This window comes from Schistocerca piceifrons, chromosome 2 (genome assembly GCF_021461385.2).
Source record: "Schistocerca piceifrons isolate TAMUIC-IGC-003096 chromosome 2, iqSchPice1.1, whole genome shotgun sequence".
NCBI classification, from domain to species: domain Eukaryota; kingdom Metazoa; phylum Arthropoda; class Insecta; order Orthoptera; family Acrididae; genus Schistocerca; species Schistocerca piceifrons.
Window position 1 is genome coordinate 204,082,508 of NC_060139.1, and position 16,914 is coordinate 204,099,421.

General features: G+C 39.9%; 1 protein-coding gene across 2 annotated transcripts in view; it reads right to left on the reverse strand.

Annotated features, from left to right (window-relative positions):
• LOC124774957 (NAD(P) transhydrogenase, mitochondrial-like) overlaps positions 1-16,914 on the reverse strand; it is a 256,108-nt gene that overhangs the window by 56,400 nt on the left and 182,794 nt on the right. For both annotated transcript variants that reach the window (XM_047249674.1, XM_047249673.1), the window contains exons 8-9: positions 8,318-8,735; positions 3,206-3,432 (exon numbers count right to left, since the gene is read on the reverse strand). In XM_047249674.1, the coding sequence (XP_047105630.1) occupies positions 3,206-3,432; positions 8,318-8,735 (645 nt within the window). The remainder of the gene's footprint in view (positions 1-3,205; positions 3,433-8,317; positions 8,736-16,914) is intronic.

Here is a 16,914-nt window from a genome sequence, read left to right on the forward strand (position 1 = left end):
CTCACTATTTGTCAATGTGCACCAGAAGTCACGATCCCAGAATTTTTTCCCATAGTTTAAACGTTTAATGACAATGTTCCTGCACCTATGCACGTCTCTTTGCACTGTAAAATTGATGATCAGAGGGAGATGTCTAAAGCAGTGGTATCTGTACCACTACTAGGTTGGTGATTCTGAGTTACATACCTTGTTACCAGTTGTTATTATCCAGAGTTGCATTGACAAGCAGTTTGGTGCACTGCAGCCTGTCAGTCAACTGCAACAATTTGTAACAATCTACAACAGCTGACTGTGCCCCTGTCATCTACAGTTCTGTCACATTTTGTCTATCTTGCTCTCACTTGTCAGGCAGGACAGCAGTATATAAAGTCCAAGAATGTCTCAGTCAGAAAACATGCCAAACTGTTTCATTCATCAGGGTTAACAGGAACACTTTCTCTCCAACACAGCAGGCATCTCTAACTCAGTTGCTCATCAATAACTGTCTTTGCTCATTTAATTGTTTATATTTAAGGTGTTACAGACAACACTGCATGGTATATTTGCTTTCTTCTACTTATATGCTTTAGAATACAAACATGACTTATTTACATAAGTTTGTAAACTGGTAGAAGCTAACTTTGAAGAATATTAGTTTTAGTCCTGGTGAAGTGTAGGGGCACTTGAGGCAACACTGACTGTATGAATTAGCTTAGGAGATAGAATGACGACAGACTAACCTACATTCATAACATCTTTTAGATTTAGAAAAAACTTTTGACAGTGTTGACAGTAATTTACTCTTTGAAATCTGAAGACTGCAGGCATAAAATATGGGGTGTGAAAGGTTATCTACAATTGTACAGAAACCAGATATCATTGTAAGTTACAGGACATGAAAGGAAAGCTGTTAATAAGAAGGGAGTGAGACAGGGCTGTAGTTTATCGCTATGTTATTCAATCTGTATACCGAACAAGTGTGAAGAAAACCAAAGAGAAATTTGGAAAGGGAATTACAATTCAAGGAGAAGAAATATAATGTCCATTGACATTGTAATAGTGTCAGATGTGGCACGGAACTTAGAGGAGCAGATGAATGGAATGGATTGTGTCCTGGAAAGAAGTTCAAACAGGCAGTCTTCCCTTCCTCTGTTGTGTCACCTTCTCCCAATCCACTACCCCCATCATCATCATCATCATTTACTGCACTGACTCACTACTGCTGCTGCTGTCTTCCATTCTTATCCCATGCACTTTCTGCCTCTCCCTCCTGCATTTCTATCCTGTGCTCCTGATGTCTCGCTTGTGGCTATCAGCAAAGCTTTTCCAACCCTTCCTCCCACTCTTTGCCTCCATTCACTCCTTGCCCAGTACACCTGATACAACCACCCATCCCCAGTCAAGCTGCAGAACTGCAGTCTCATCACACTGTACTTAGGCAGCACACTTCACCCATACTGGTGCACACACATGTGCATGTGCATGTGAACTCTAGCTTGAAAAAGGATTTGTCCAAACTCAGCAAATTTTTATGGAAAATCCCCTTAAAAACTCATCTGCTTAGATGACACTAGATAGGTAACGGTCACCATATAAACTTCTGTCCAGAGAAAACCATTTTCATGTTGAAAACTCATCTCATCATCTGAGCAGCAGTGTCTTTTTGAGGCACTTTTTGAAGCAATGCTATGACAGGTTTGCTACCTATTTTCAGGCAGAACCAAAATGTTGCTTCAAGATAATGTTGTTACTCAACTGATAAGCTAAGAATATTTCATCACTGTAATTTGCGAAGTAAATATGTATTCCCTTATATTATTTCAGTACTACAGTAAAAATGTTAGGCTGATAATTACCACTTATTCCATCCTGTGTTTTCCATTGCTCAGCACAACAATATTACACATATTACATTCTAATGTAACTACTACACTCATACCCAGAAAACTTATGTGATAACATTATCCAGTATTGAACACTGCAGCTACTGCAGAATAGGATGCACAACAGCAGTGAAGAAAAAGACAAGAAATGTATAATCTTGTACAATCTGAGTACACCTCAGCACTGGACATTCTTTCCAAATTAATTAGTTGCTTGTAAATTTTGTAATTAATTATGTCAGACTACGTCATCCAGCAGATGCAGACAAATTTATGAGGCACTTATAAAAACTAAGTACAGTTTTGGTAATAAACTCATAAAAACATATTTTCAGACCAAAATGTATTTTTTCAAGAAAGAGCATATCCTAAACTATTTTTCTACATAGTTGCCCCCTTTGGTCAGAGATTTGTTATAGCAGGAAACCAACTTTTCTACACCCTCTCCATAGAAACATGTTGCCAGTCATGACAGCCACTGTTGAACACCTTTTTTTGTGTAAATCACAGTCAAAACACCTTGCTCCAAAATCACACTTCAAGTTCAAGAACAAGTGGTAGTCAGAGGTATGAGATCAGGGTTGTACAGTGGGTGATTGAACTGCTCCCAACCAAATTGCTGAATAAGGTTTTGACTGACACTAGCAGAATGGGGAGGTGCGAAGTTCTCTCAGTGTTTCACAGTATCACACCGCACTGACGGTTTCACCTCTCAGAAGCAACTCAACAAACAGAATGCCCTGTCTGTCCCAGAACACAGTGCACATGATTTTCTGAGGTGACAACATTGTTTTGAGCTTTTGTTTTTTGGGGGATCGTTAATGCCTCCATTCCACTGATTGTTGTTCACCATAAATCTCTACAAACTGATGATGAATTTCTGTGGGCTTAACATCTTTGTATTCAAAACCATATTATGAAATGCATTTCACAATCACCGGGCTCAGATATTGTGCTAAACATTCTGAACAATCACTGAAAATTAAAACACACACAATCTAGCTGTCATGGTATCAGTGGAAAAACTATGAACCGCAGAGGTACGTGTGAATGTGCAGAACTGTGATGCTAGTGCTGCAGTGTTGGTAGAAGGAAATGGCATTTACTTTCTGGACACACCTTGTAAAACATAGTTTTAATTCCTATAGCATGGAAACAATTTATCTCCCAACATGGATTCCTAATCCACTCATCATCTACCTAGTGATTTCCAGATAGCCTATCAGTTTCAAAAGGGAATTTATACACTCCTATATGCATCAGTGATTACAGATATTTTTATTCAAACTACACTAATTTTCATTTTCATCACTTCCTCACTAGTAATCAACAGAAGTTCTCACCTGAACAGTGTTCTGTGGCATAACCCCACCGCCCATAAGCAGCAAACCTCCCACAGCTGTGATGCCAGAGATGGCATTGGTGACAGACATGAGCGGTGAATGAAGAGCAGGTGTTACTCCCCACACTGTGTGGTAACCCACAATACCAGCAAGGCCAAATGTTGTCATCATGGTAGTAAATGCTGGATTAGGTGAGATCATTCCCAGGCCCATTATGCCACTGAGGCCTAGAAAACAAGTAGAACGTTTAGACCATTAGTTATGACTGACTACATATATGACAGCCTCAAACAGATATATATATATAATTATGTTTCCTAATGATTCAAGCTGCAGGAGTACTATTTTGAAGCCACAATGTAAACCACTTACCGATGATTATTCTTAACTTACAAATCAAGAATACTAATGACAGAAGGTACAGTTTACATGCAGTGGTCTGTGCTTCACAAACTAAACCTACTTTTTCACATCATACAATAATATATTGTTTTATAATAACAAACTCTACATGACACAAGATGTCTGTTTCATTGTATACTACAAATTATAAGAAGAGGCAGTGGTTTTACTTATAAGTGCTGCCATGAAAAATAGAAGTACATTTCAAAGTTGCCATGAGCTAAAACTGTTGGTCTAGCAATCAATTGCAGTAAAACTTCCAATTGGTGTAAGAGGAACAAGAATATACATTCACAGTAGGAAACAACACAAAAATGTGTATGATGAACATGTGGTAAGAATTATTTGTGGAAATATACAGAGTACACATTAAATGAAAAGCTAAGAAGCAAATTTTAAGAAATTTGCCTAATACTAGAAATATCATCTGTGCTGGATACAGTTTGTTCACTGGAAACTTACAGTTTGTCTTTAAGAGTTCTTGGAATGATAACAATTGGTTTCATTTACAAACACAGAATGTTTCACAGTCAGAAAATTGGTTGTGCTGAATTGGGACATATAGTCCACCAATGTAAAAGTCATGCACAACATGTCACTTAAGTGCTGGCCTGCAGGCAACACATCTTCAGGAACTACACACAAAAATTCCCAGATGAAAACAACACCAGGTTGTTTTTGTGGGTAACTCTGAAGGCTGCCTCTGCAATGTACAGCACACAGTTCCACTACAGTGGCACCCGTCTCATCACTAGGAGGCACAGCGAACAAAGCACTACTTCTTCCACCATGTCATATGCCAGCAAACAGGCCGTCCCAGATTCATCTGTCCACGCAGCACTTAGACAGCTGTCCTCCCACAGAGAATCGAGTTCTCACCAAATTCCAGCCGTTGGAACATCATGCCTCCAGAGCCACAATGAGCCACCAACCTCCAGCTATGAGCCTCAGTATCTCAGACTCTGGGGCATTCACTGGTATTTATTGACTTCAGTGATAGTGGTTAAGGGGAGCTGTCCTCATAATGGTCCACCTGAATTAGAGCTTGAGACAAAGCAAGCTGGGTAATTTTTAATTTTCCTCTTCGTTTTGCCATCTGCCTCCTTAAAATTCATTTTTCATTTTTGACTAATTACCATTAACATACATGAATATAATCTGAATTTTCATAAAAGAGAAAGGTTGACCTTCAGATTTAAATAATATAACACCAGATCTAATTATGTTTTTAGTTTTATGTATGTAATTAATTTTCTAATTTATTTTGACTATTCCTAGTTAGTATCTTTTGTTATAGGGTGAAATCAGTAACTGTTTCGTAACTTAAATTCTATTGTTGATGTATAAACAAATATAAATTCTGTACTAATTATAAACATTTGGAGGAAAAATAATAGCATTCTTAAAGTACTTATTTGACTCTATTCGAAAACATGTTAGCAAAACCAGCCCTTAATTAATTCCAAATTAATTAAAAATTTTGTCAGAAGTATTGTTTGCATAATGATATTTCTTAATTTCATGATTTAAACAAAGAATTCGGCCTAATTCTTGTAGTAGCAGAAACTGTTAACAAGAACCAGTTTTTTGATGTATTCAGTTATTTCAGTGAGTTACGTTTTAATTGTAATTTCTGTAAATTTAACTTCAAACAATGTGTAGTTTCAGTACCTATTATTGTGAGGATATATAAGGGCCCAAATTTTAGTCCCAAGACAGTCAGTCCACAGCTGAGTTTCAGACGAGAAACCTGTATTGGTTAGAACAACAACAATTCATTGGTGAAATAAGTGTAACACAATTAGGCCATGTGTTAAAAAATGACAGTGTCTGTTCCATAAGTGTCTTGTTATTCTTCAAGAACTGTGTGGTTAGGTTTTTACTGCTCATAGATGTTCAGTAGTAAACTATTGTAGCAGTATGTGGATGTTTGCCTGCGAACTATTAATGAGGCTTATCTAAAGTTAAACAATAGTGCAGTGGCCATATTAAATGTGTATATGGGGGGTTGTGAACTGTGAGAGTAAACAACTGTGAAACAAAAATGTGCACCTGTCGGCTATATCATTTTAAGTAGTCCGTGTTTGACTTCCACTCCCCATTTTTCAGCCAGTATAGCAACAGTGTATGTTGACACCCACCCACACGAGAGAGAGAGAGAGAGAGAGAGAGAGAGAGAGAGAGAGAGAGAGAGAGAGAGTTGGTGAACCATATCACAAGCTGTACTACTTACACTCAGTAGTTGTGGTCTGCACCAGACGTATTTATTTCAAGATTTTGTATCTTTGTCACAAACTCTAACAGAAAATTATACAGTATTCAGTACTGATCACAAAGATAAATTCTTTGCATTAAGTTTATAAGTTTATTATGCATTTTGCAATATTAGGGGACTGCAGTAATAAATCATTTCTTTTAAGTTTGTAGAATCGTAGTGTCTCTGGTTTTAGATTTACCTGGATAGTTCTTCCTATTTAAGATCAATGTAATAATGATTAAAAGCAACAAAAATTCTCCAGCAAAGACAACACATACCCAAGACCAAAAACAATACAACAGAGGTAATGATAGTGCACTGACATTCAGCTAGTTTGTTGGCTGGTTGGGAGAGGGGACCAAACAGTGACGTCATCGGTCCCAGTGGTTTAGAGACAGATGTGGTAGGGTGTCAGCTGTGCCATTTCAAAGGAACCAACCCAGAATTTGCCTGAAGTGATTTAGGGAAATCACAGAAAACCTAAATCAGGATGGCCAGACACAGCTTTGAGCCGTTATCCTCCTGAGTGCAAGACCAGTATGCTAGCCACTGTGTCACCTCGCTCAGTACCGACATTGAGACACTGGAACACAACAATGTCATTTCCATGGCTTTGACTTCTTCAGTGAGAGAAACAGAGAAAGAAACCATCATCATCATTTCCTGGATCAAACACATAAAAGAAGAAACAATGGTGAATCCACTCTTGAATCATAATTCAGTTTCTCGACCATTGTAAAATCTCACTCAGCCGTGCAGAAATGTTGACTGAACAAAATGTATAAACTGAACAATATAATGCCTGCAATTGAAACACTTAGAGATGCAGAAGCATTCATTGGTAACAATGAATTATGTGAATACCTGATCATCAACATGTCATAATGAGTGTATTATCGTCAAACAATGTTAAATGGATTATTACCCTGTTTGGAATTAAGGCACAAAATAACTACAGTAACATTTATAACAGAAGGGGTCATACACTTGCTAGATATTAATGCAGTAACAACTAAATCAGGGCCAAATAAACTCATTACTACCCTCACAAATATTATAAATATGATTTAAGAACTGCCGGTTCTCTGCAGAATGGCTGCTACCTGATGACACCTATCATATAGACTGATACATCCAAGAAAGATACTAGTTTGGTGGTATAATGATGATTTCACTCACTTTTCATCAGTCAGAGCTTGTAAAATATTGCCGAGAAGCTCTTGTTTGAAGAAATGTACCAGAATGTCTAGTTAAATGAGCAGAGTTCAGCAACAAAAATTGTATTTTAGTCCATCATACATTCCAAGAATAAAATGAAAATGACTTGTTTCAGATCACCTTTTGAGGAAGTGCAGTGTTTAAATTTGTTGACTCAAGAGGTAGGGTTCAAATGGCCTAAAGCCACCCTCCTTTACGTTTCCCTTTTCTAAATCACACGAGGTGAATACTTGGCTCATCTCTGGAGAGGTTTCTTAAACAAAGCTACTGCCACTATCCTTCACTGCCTTTGTACAGTTCAAATGTGCAACAACTGACTGACTTAATGTTAAGCACTGATCATCTTCATTTTATATGTATCGTACCCATCAAGTCAAACTGGCAACCCTTTGTAGTACACAAGTCTTTTTTATAGGGGAGATACATTGGCTAAAAGACTTTTGAGGTGTTTCCTCATTCAGCCACCCTCCTACAACCAATCACTTGAGCATCTTACAGATGTAAAATTGGTATGTAATACCTATGTACTGGTACTCCACGTATTACACCATTAGCTGAATACCTGTGCTTCACTTTACTATCTGTGCTCACTGTCAGTCTAATGACATGTTTGTGCAGTTTTCACATACAGGAACAGCTCGATACCATCATCCAGTTACAGTGGATTAATGTTCCAAAATATATTTGTGGAAATTATGTCTCTATTAAATACTGTATATACTTTTTTTCTGTCAAGTCCAACGGTGCACATTCATTCCTTGAAGTGACATCTGGAAAAAAAAACCACACACACACACACACACACACACACACACACACCACACACACACACACACCAGTTGGATGGCCAGCGGTCCACATCAGTGCCCAAAACAAAATTTTAATACCTTTAAGGGCTTGAATTTTGAAAAATCCTTTCTGAGTAGATGCCTAGGTTGTGTAGGAAAGGTTCCATCCAAATGTCATGCTTCCAAGACCAACACTTAGGAATACACACTCATATGTCAGTCAGTTAGCCAGATTCATACAAAATGAAAGCTGAATATGTACAAAACAAAGAACTGTATTTGGGCCACTTTTGACACACTGACCTCATAAGTACCCTGCATGCAGGAATGTTCACCCACTAAATATGAAGAGCTACCTTAACTTTCCCCAAGACCAATGCTTTTCAGAGGAGGAAGATTGAATTCTTAAAACATTTTGTAACCTTGCAGTTATGAATGTTGACTTACCTCCAGTATACATAGCTGCATCCTTGAAGGTATTGAGAAAATAATTTGGTTCTGGCTTGGCAACTTCCTGAACAGCAGCTTTGGCTTTGGCAGCTGGTGCGGCAGCTGGCTGTTGAGGAGGAGGGGGTGGCCAAAGGAGTTTCCCTTCATGCAAAACTGCACTTCCTCTAACTACTTCATCTTCCATGTTTATATCAAAATTGTCCTTTGTGCCCATAGAGAGTAGGAACTTAGAAACATTATTGGCGTAAAGTGTTGAGCTTTGAGTAGGTAGTCTGCTCGGTAAATCAGTAAGCCCCACATGGACTATATCCTTATACGTGTAAACTTCCCCTGGATGTGTTGTTTCAACATTGCCACCAGCTTCAGCAGCAAGGTCCACTATAACACTGCCAGGTTTCATGGCTTCTACATGTTCCTGAAAGAGTTAAGATATATATTTACTGTATGTGTGGCATACAAACTGTAATAATTACTAACAGCAAATGATATGGCCAAATATATTTCTCCATGATTAACAGTTTTGAGAAAGATGTAACTAATCATGTACAGAACTTACAATATGTAATATGCAGAAGGGGGAACAATATTTGTAACAGATATTGATAGGTAGTTCGCATGCTCAAGTAGTGAAAACCATTTTTTTTTTTTTTTTTTAATCCTGTTATGCAAAGAGGATAATCTGTAAGTAGCATCTTTTTGCTGCTACAGAAATATTATTTTAGCACAGAAAGTTTAAAAATATTGTTTGCTTAAACAGCCAATTACACAAATTTCAGAACTAATTTTCATATTAAACCTGTATCTAGCTTAGTGACACCTGGTACATACAGTAAATAAAAATACTTGAAAGTCAAACAACAACAGCTGAGCTGAAACCATGTCTCTGACCTTTAATTTTTATTTCATAGTCCGGTGTATTTCATTGTTTTGTTTGAATGCTAAACTGCTTCTTTGAGGCTTACTGATTTTATGCACTTCTCTGACCTTTAATTTTTATTTAATAGTCTGGTGTATTTCATTGCATCAAAGCAGTAAGCCTCAAAAGAAGCAGTTTAACATTCAAACAAAAGAATGAAATACACTGGACTATGAAATAAAAATTAAAGGTCAGAGACATGGTTTCAGCTCAGCTGTTGTTGTTTGACTTTCAAGTATTTTTATTTACTGTATTTTACAGGTTTGGGCAATTTTGGGCTTACAGATTATATTTCTCACAATCTTTCAGCTACACTTCTCACAGCTTGCTTTGCATCCAAATTATGCAAAACAGTACATTTATATTCTAAGATACGGTCTTGATAACTAGTTCTAGTTAGTCTTTTATAGTTAGTCTTTTACAAGAAACTCCTGATTTGGTTCACACAGCTTGCTTTTAATTTCATTTACTTTTATTGTCATCATTCTAATATGTGCAAGACGAATACTTCAGCAGAGTAATTTACATGTTTATCGTTTCATCTAATCTTTACCTTGTGTGCGTGTGTGTGTGTGTGTGTGTGTGTGTGTGTGTGTGTGTGTGTGTGTGCGCGCGCGCGCAAGAGCTGGGGTGGGGGGGGGGGGGGGAGGGAGGGGGGATATATCAGTCATCTTGCTCGTCTGATGCAGGCCACCATGACTTTCCCACCTGTGCAAACCTCTTCACTTTAGGGTAGCACTTCATAACATACCACAGTTTGAGCTTGTAGGAACTTGGCTACAGATGTGTGCAATGAAATACTACATGGAGCCATACATTAGAGTTGACTACTTTATTTACGTAATATATGCACACTGTTGTTGACCAAACATCCCACGGTAACACATGCCAAAGTCCAGACTAAACAACCAGAGATTATCTACTCAGCATCACTCAATGGCCAGAGATGTCATGCTAGGGATTCTTGCTGGTCAAGTGGCTGCAGACGTCCCCCCACCCCCCACCCCCACCCCCACCCTGCCCTATGGAGGAGTACAGGATGAGAGGAGAGAAGAGAGCTGAAATTTTGCTGTGATCATCATCATGTAGGTATGAATGACAACACACATCAGAGCTGGCTGCAAGGCAGGGCGCAGGTGGACCGTTTCTTGCAGGGTGGAGAGACATATGTGCGGGACCGGCTGTGCTGTAAGCTTTGTTAGTATGAGGCATAACCAAACTGTTTCTTGCAGTGATTGTAGGGTATGAATCATCAGTGTGAGAATTCATAACTGTGATAGGGATGGCAGATCACATGCCATACACTGCAGTTGTCATATGTTATGAGAGATGGTTGCTTGAAACAAGCAAATTACATGCCATGAGTTGGTCACTTAGCTGTTGCAGTCATTGAGGAGGGACACAGATACTGTGGAGCTGGCCTCTGGTGTATAACAAGTTGTCCACTAGATGCTGGTAAAACCATGCTATGATGCTGGAATGTCTTGTTCAGTACAGTAACATTGTTCTCCAGGTGGCACAGACGATGCAGTATGATGTCATTGAGGGTGTTTCATATCGGGTAAGTGGGTGCCTTAGGTAACACATCAAAGCAACAAATTGTTTTCAAAAATTATATGAAGTGAAATTTATTTTCTGTTTAGTGGAATAACGTAAAGCGTTTATTACTGTGAACATCCATTGCGAAGAAGTAAGACGCTTCAAGTTATTGTGGAGATATGAAATAAATGAATGGATGTACACATCATAAGAACATAGTGTCCTTTTCCAAATAATAAACTTGGATATACTTCCTAGACATCTTTACAAAGAGCTATATTTTGATGAGAATTTATAAACAGATGAGTAATAAAATTATTATTTTGTACCATTTCTCTCTCATGATATTAAGTGCATTACACTAGCAATACAGGGTGTCCCAAAAAGAGTGGCCCAATTTTAACTTGTAATAATATTGAGACAAATGTCACTAGGTAACTGAAACAGTGCTAGATGTAAACGGCATGGTCTAGAGTTTCAGAAAAAATCTGCTGTGTTACGGCATCGTTTAGCCCTCAAACCATACCAATTACAACTGGTACAAGCTCTTCGAGATACTGACAAAGTGAAGCGAGTGGACTTTAGCAATGCTATTCTAAAGGCAAGAACCATGAACCATGGACCTTGCCATTGGTGGGGAGGCTTGCATGCCTCAACAATACAGATTGCCATACCATAGGTGCAACCACAACAGAGGGGTAGCTGTTGAGAGGCCAGACAAACATGTGGTTCCTGAAGAGGGGCAGCAGCCTTTCCGGTAGTTGCAGGGGCAACAGTCTGGATGATTGACTGATCTGGCCTTGTAACACTAACCAAAACGGCCTTGCTGTTGTGGTACTGCGAACTGCTGAAAGCAAGGGGAAACTACAGCCGTAATTTTTCCTGAGGGCATGCAGCTTTACTATATGATTAAATGATGATGGCGTCCTCTTGGGTAAAATATTCCGGAGGTAAAATAGTCCCCCATAGGGTTATAAATACAAAATCAAATAGGGATAGTGCAGGAGTAGCTTCAATAATGAATAGGAAAATAGGAGTGCGGGTAAGCTACTACACACAGCATAGTGAACGCTTTATTGTGGCCAAGATAGACACGAAGCCCACGCCTACTATAGTAGTACAAGTTTATATGCCAATTAGCTCTGCAGATGATGAAGAAATTGATGAAATGTACGAGATAAAAGAAATTATTCAGGTAGTGAAGTGAGAAAAAAATTTAATAATCATGAGTGACTGGAATTTTGACAGTAGGAAAAAGAAGAGAAGGAAACGTAGTAGGTGAATATGGATTGGGGCTAGGAAATGAAAGAGGAAGCCCCCTGGTAGAATTTTGCACAGAGCATAACTTAGTCATAGCTAACACTTGGTTCAAGAATCATGAAAGAAGGGTGTATACATGGAAAAACCCTGGAGATACTGACAGGTTTCAGATAGATTATATAATGGTAATACAGAGATTTAGGAACCAAGTTTTAAACTGTAAGACATTTCCAGGGGCAGATGTGGGCTCTGATCACAATCTATTGGTTAAGAACTGTAGGTTAAAACTGAAGAAACTGCAAAAGGGTAGAAATTTGAGGAGATGGGACCTGGATAAACTGAAAGAACCAGAGGTTGTAGAGAGCTTCAGGGAGAGCATTAGCGAATGATTGACAAGAATGGGGGAAAGAAATACAGTAGAAGAAAAATGGGTAGCTTTGAGGGATGAAATAGTGAAGGCAACAGAGGATCAAGTACATAAAAAGATGAGGGCTGGTAAAAATCCTTGAGTAACAGAAGAGATACTGAATTTAAATGATGAAAGGAGAAAATATAAAAATGCAATAAATGAAGCAGGCAAAAAGGAATACAAATGTCTGAAAAATGAGATCAACAGGAAGTGCAAAATGGCTAAGCAGGGATGGCTAGAGGACAAATGTAAGGATGTAGAGGCTTATCTCACGAGGGGTAAGATAGATACTGTCTACAGGAAAATTAAAGAGACCTTTCGAGAAAAGAGAACCACTTGTATTAATATCAAGAGCTCAGATGGAAACCCAGTTCTAAGCAAAGAGGGGAAAGCGGAAAGGTGGAAGGATTATGTAGAGGGTTTGTACAGGGTAATGTTCTTGAGGACAATATTATGGAAATGGAAGAGGATGTAGATGAAGATGAAATGGGAGATATGATACTGCGTGAAGAGTTTGACAGAGCAGTGAAAGACCTAAGTCGAAACAAGGCCCCGGGAGTAGACAACAGTCCATTAGAACTACTGACAGCCTTGGGAGAGTCAGTCCTGACAAAACTCTACCATCTGGTGAGCAATATGTATGAGACAGGCGAAATTCCCTCAGACTTCAAGAAGAATATTAATTCCAATCCCAAAGAAAGCAGGTGTTGACAGATGTGAAAATTACCAAACTATCAGTTTAATAAGTCACAGCTGCAAAATACTAACACGAATTCTTTACAGACGAATGGAAAAACTGGTAGAAGCCGACCTCGGGGAAGATCAGTTTGGATTCCGTAGAAATGTTGGAACACTTGAGGCAATACTGACCCTACGACTTATCTTAGAAGAAAGATTAAGGAAAGGCAAACCTACACTTCTAGCATTTGTAGACTTAGAGAAAGCTTTTGACAATGTTGACTGGAATACTCTCTTTCAAATTCTGAAGGTGGCAGGTGTAAAATACAGGGAGCGAAAGGCTATTTACAATTTGTACAGAAACCAGATGGCAGTTAGAAGAGTTGAGGGACATGAAAGGGAAGCAGTGGTTGGGAAGGGAGTGAGACAGGGTTGTAGCCTCTCCCCGATGCTATTCAATCTGTATATTGAGCAAGCAGTAAAGGAAACAAAAGAAAAGTTCGGAGTAGGTATTCAAATCTATGGAGAAGAAATAAAAACTTTGAGGTTTGCCGATGGCATTGTAATTCTGTCAGAGAAAGGACTTCGAAGAGCAGTTGAACAGAATGGACAGTGTCTTGAAGGGAGGATGTAAGATGAACATCAACAAAAGCAAAACGAGGATGATGGAGTGTAGTCTAATTAAGTCGGGTGGTGCTGAGGGAATTAGATTAGGAAATGAGACACTTAAAGTAGTAGAGGAGTTTTGCTACTTGGGGAGCAAAATAACTGATGATGGTCAAACTAGAGAGGATATAAAATGTAGACTGCCAATGGCAAGGAACTCATTTCTGAAGAAGAGAAATTTGTTAACATCGAGTGTAGATTTAAATGTCAGGAAGTCGTTTCTGAAAGTACTTGTATGGAGTGTAGCCATGTATGGAAGTGAAACATGGACGATAAATAGTTTGGACAAGAAGAGAATAGAAGCTTTCGAAATGTGGTGCTACAGAAGGATGCTGAAGATTAGATGGGTAGATCACATAACTAATGAGGAGGTATTGAATAGAATTGGGGAGAAGAGGAGTTTGTGGCACAACTTGACTAGAAGAAGGGATCGGTTGGTAGGACATGTTCTGAGGCATCAAGGGATCACCAATTTAGTATTGGAGGGCAGTGTGGAGGGTAAAAATCATAGAGGGAGACCGAGAGATGAATACACTAAGCAGATTCAGAAGGATGTAGGCTGCAGTAGGTACTGGGAGATGGAGAAGCTTGCACAGGATAGAGTAGCATGGAGAGCTGCATCAAACCAGTCTCAGGACTGAAGACCACAACAACAACAACATTCTAGAGGACATGGCAGATGACACTTTTATGTCACAGTCGATATTCAGCGATAAGGCAACTTTCCATATTAGCAGTTTGGTTCACAGTCATAATGTAAGTATACAGGGGCTCGAAAATCCTCATGAAATAACTGAACATGAATGTGATTCACCAAAAGTGAATGTTTTTTGTGCTGTTTCACAAAGAAAGGTTTATAGGCCCTACTTTTTGAGGAAGAAACTTTAACAGGACAATCATATCCTGCATATCAGCAAGATGGAACACCACCACACTGGCACAACAACATGCGCCATTTCTTCAATGCCAACGTGCCTCAATGTCGGATAGGGCATACAGGACCATGAGACCAGGCTTTACACTCTTGGCCGCCTATGTCCCCTGACTTAATACCATGTGATTTCTTCCTGGTGGGATGTGTTAAACAATGTGTTTATGTTCCTCCCTTACCTCGTGACACTGATGAACTAAAAACCAGAATATCAGCTGCTGTAGCTTCAGTGACAGAAGACACCTTACGCTCAGTTTGGGATAAATTCAGCTATCGGCCAGAAGTCATCTGTGCAGCCAATGGAGGACATATTGAACACTTATGATGGATTTTTATAATCTTCGGTCTTTTCTGAGTAATTTAGTATGCAATTTGTTGGTGTTAAGCCCTACTTCCTAATAAATAATTCTATTAAAAATTGGATCATTCTTTTTGGGACACCCTGTATTTCAGCTAAAAGAGTGCACTAGAAATAACAGACAATCATACATTTTACTCCATCAAGAAAGTATATTCCTGTATTATTGAATAGATGGTAGTTACAATTTACACCCAACATCTTAATTGAAGGGCTTATTTCACAAGTGGTACAAGTCCATTACCTCCACTTTTCTGATTATAGTGCTTCTGACATTAATGATCCAAACAAACAGAAAGAAAGGTTCATCTCTAGCAAGAAGCCATTTGCTTGAATATTTCTGGTATCTCAACTGCAGATTTTTCAGAACTCATTTAACTTTAGGACTCTGTATCTTAAAATAAACAAAAATGGACTTGTACCACTATTGACATAAGCCCTTCAATTATGAGACAAAAATGCTGGCCGCCTTACCTTCAGCAACCTTGCTTTAGGACTATTGGTTTGTTCCTCAGAGAAAGAAGAGGAATAAGTAGGAAAAGCAAGAAGAAGCAGGTTACTCAGACCCCAAAATTAAATGTTATACATTTTTTACAAGAAGGAAATTGATAGGGTCTGTGCTGTGGTTTGCAGGCATAAGGCTAACTGGCCACGGCCCAGAACAACTGGAAGGCGTGTTGGCCTCAGTGAACAGATTTCAGGCTGCTGCTCTTAGCTACAGTGGTGTTGGGGCATCTGTGTCAAGAGCTGTTACACTTCTGGTGCTACTGGAGTCCCCCGGACACTCTGTTCTTACTACATCTCCCAACATGCAACATCTGACAAGTTTGTCTTCAGTCAAGGACAAATGGTGAAAGATGGTGGAATCACTTAAAGCTGGTTAAAAGGCAAATGTGGGAACTGGCTGAACAACTATCTCACTACTGCTTAGCAACAAGAGTGAAGTACTATCCAGTGTGACAACACTTTTGAGCTAGCATGTCTGTTGGCCAGTGGGCAATTTTCATGCTGAGCTTGGACAAGCACAAAAGTTGGGTGTGTTGGTCATTGAGAGCTCCAGCATGAGTAAGTGGGTAATGGAGCACCTTAAGGGAATAGTAATCATCTACATCTAAATACACTCCTGGAAATGGAAAAAAGAACACATTGACACCGATGTGTGTCAGACCCACCATACTTGCTCCGGACACTGCGAGAGGGCTGTACAAGCAATGATCACACGCACGGCACAGCGGACACACCAGGAACCGCGGTGTTGGCCGTCGAATGGCGCTAGCTGCGCAGCATTTGTGCACCGCCGCCGTCAGTGTCAGCCAGTTTGCCGTGGCATACGGAGCTCCATCGCATTCTTTAACACTGGTAGCATGCCGCGACAGCGTGGACGTGAACCGTATGTGCATTGACGGACTTTGAGCGAGGGCGTATAGTGGGCATGCGGGAGGCCGGGTGGACGTACCGCCAAATTGCTCAACACGTAGGGCGTGAGGTCTCCACATTACATCAATGTTGTCGCCAGTGGTCGGCGGAAGGTGCACGTGCCCGTCGACCTGGGACCGGACCGCAGCGACGCACGGATGCACGCCAAGACCGTAGGATCCTACGCAGTTCCGTAGGGGACCGCACCGCCACTTCCCAGCAAATTAGGGACACTGTTGCTCCTGGGGTATCGGCGAGGACCATTCGCAACCGTCTCCATGAAGCTGGGCTACGGTCCCGCACACCGTTAGGCCGTCTTCCGCTCACGCCCCAACATCGTGCAGCCCGCCTCCAGTGGTGTCGCGACAGGCGTGAATGGAGGGACGAATGGAGACGTGTTGTCTTCAGCGATGAGAGTCGC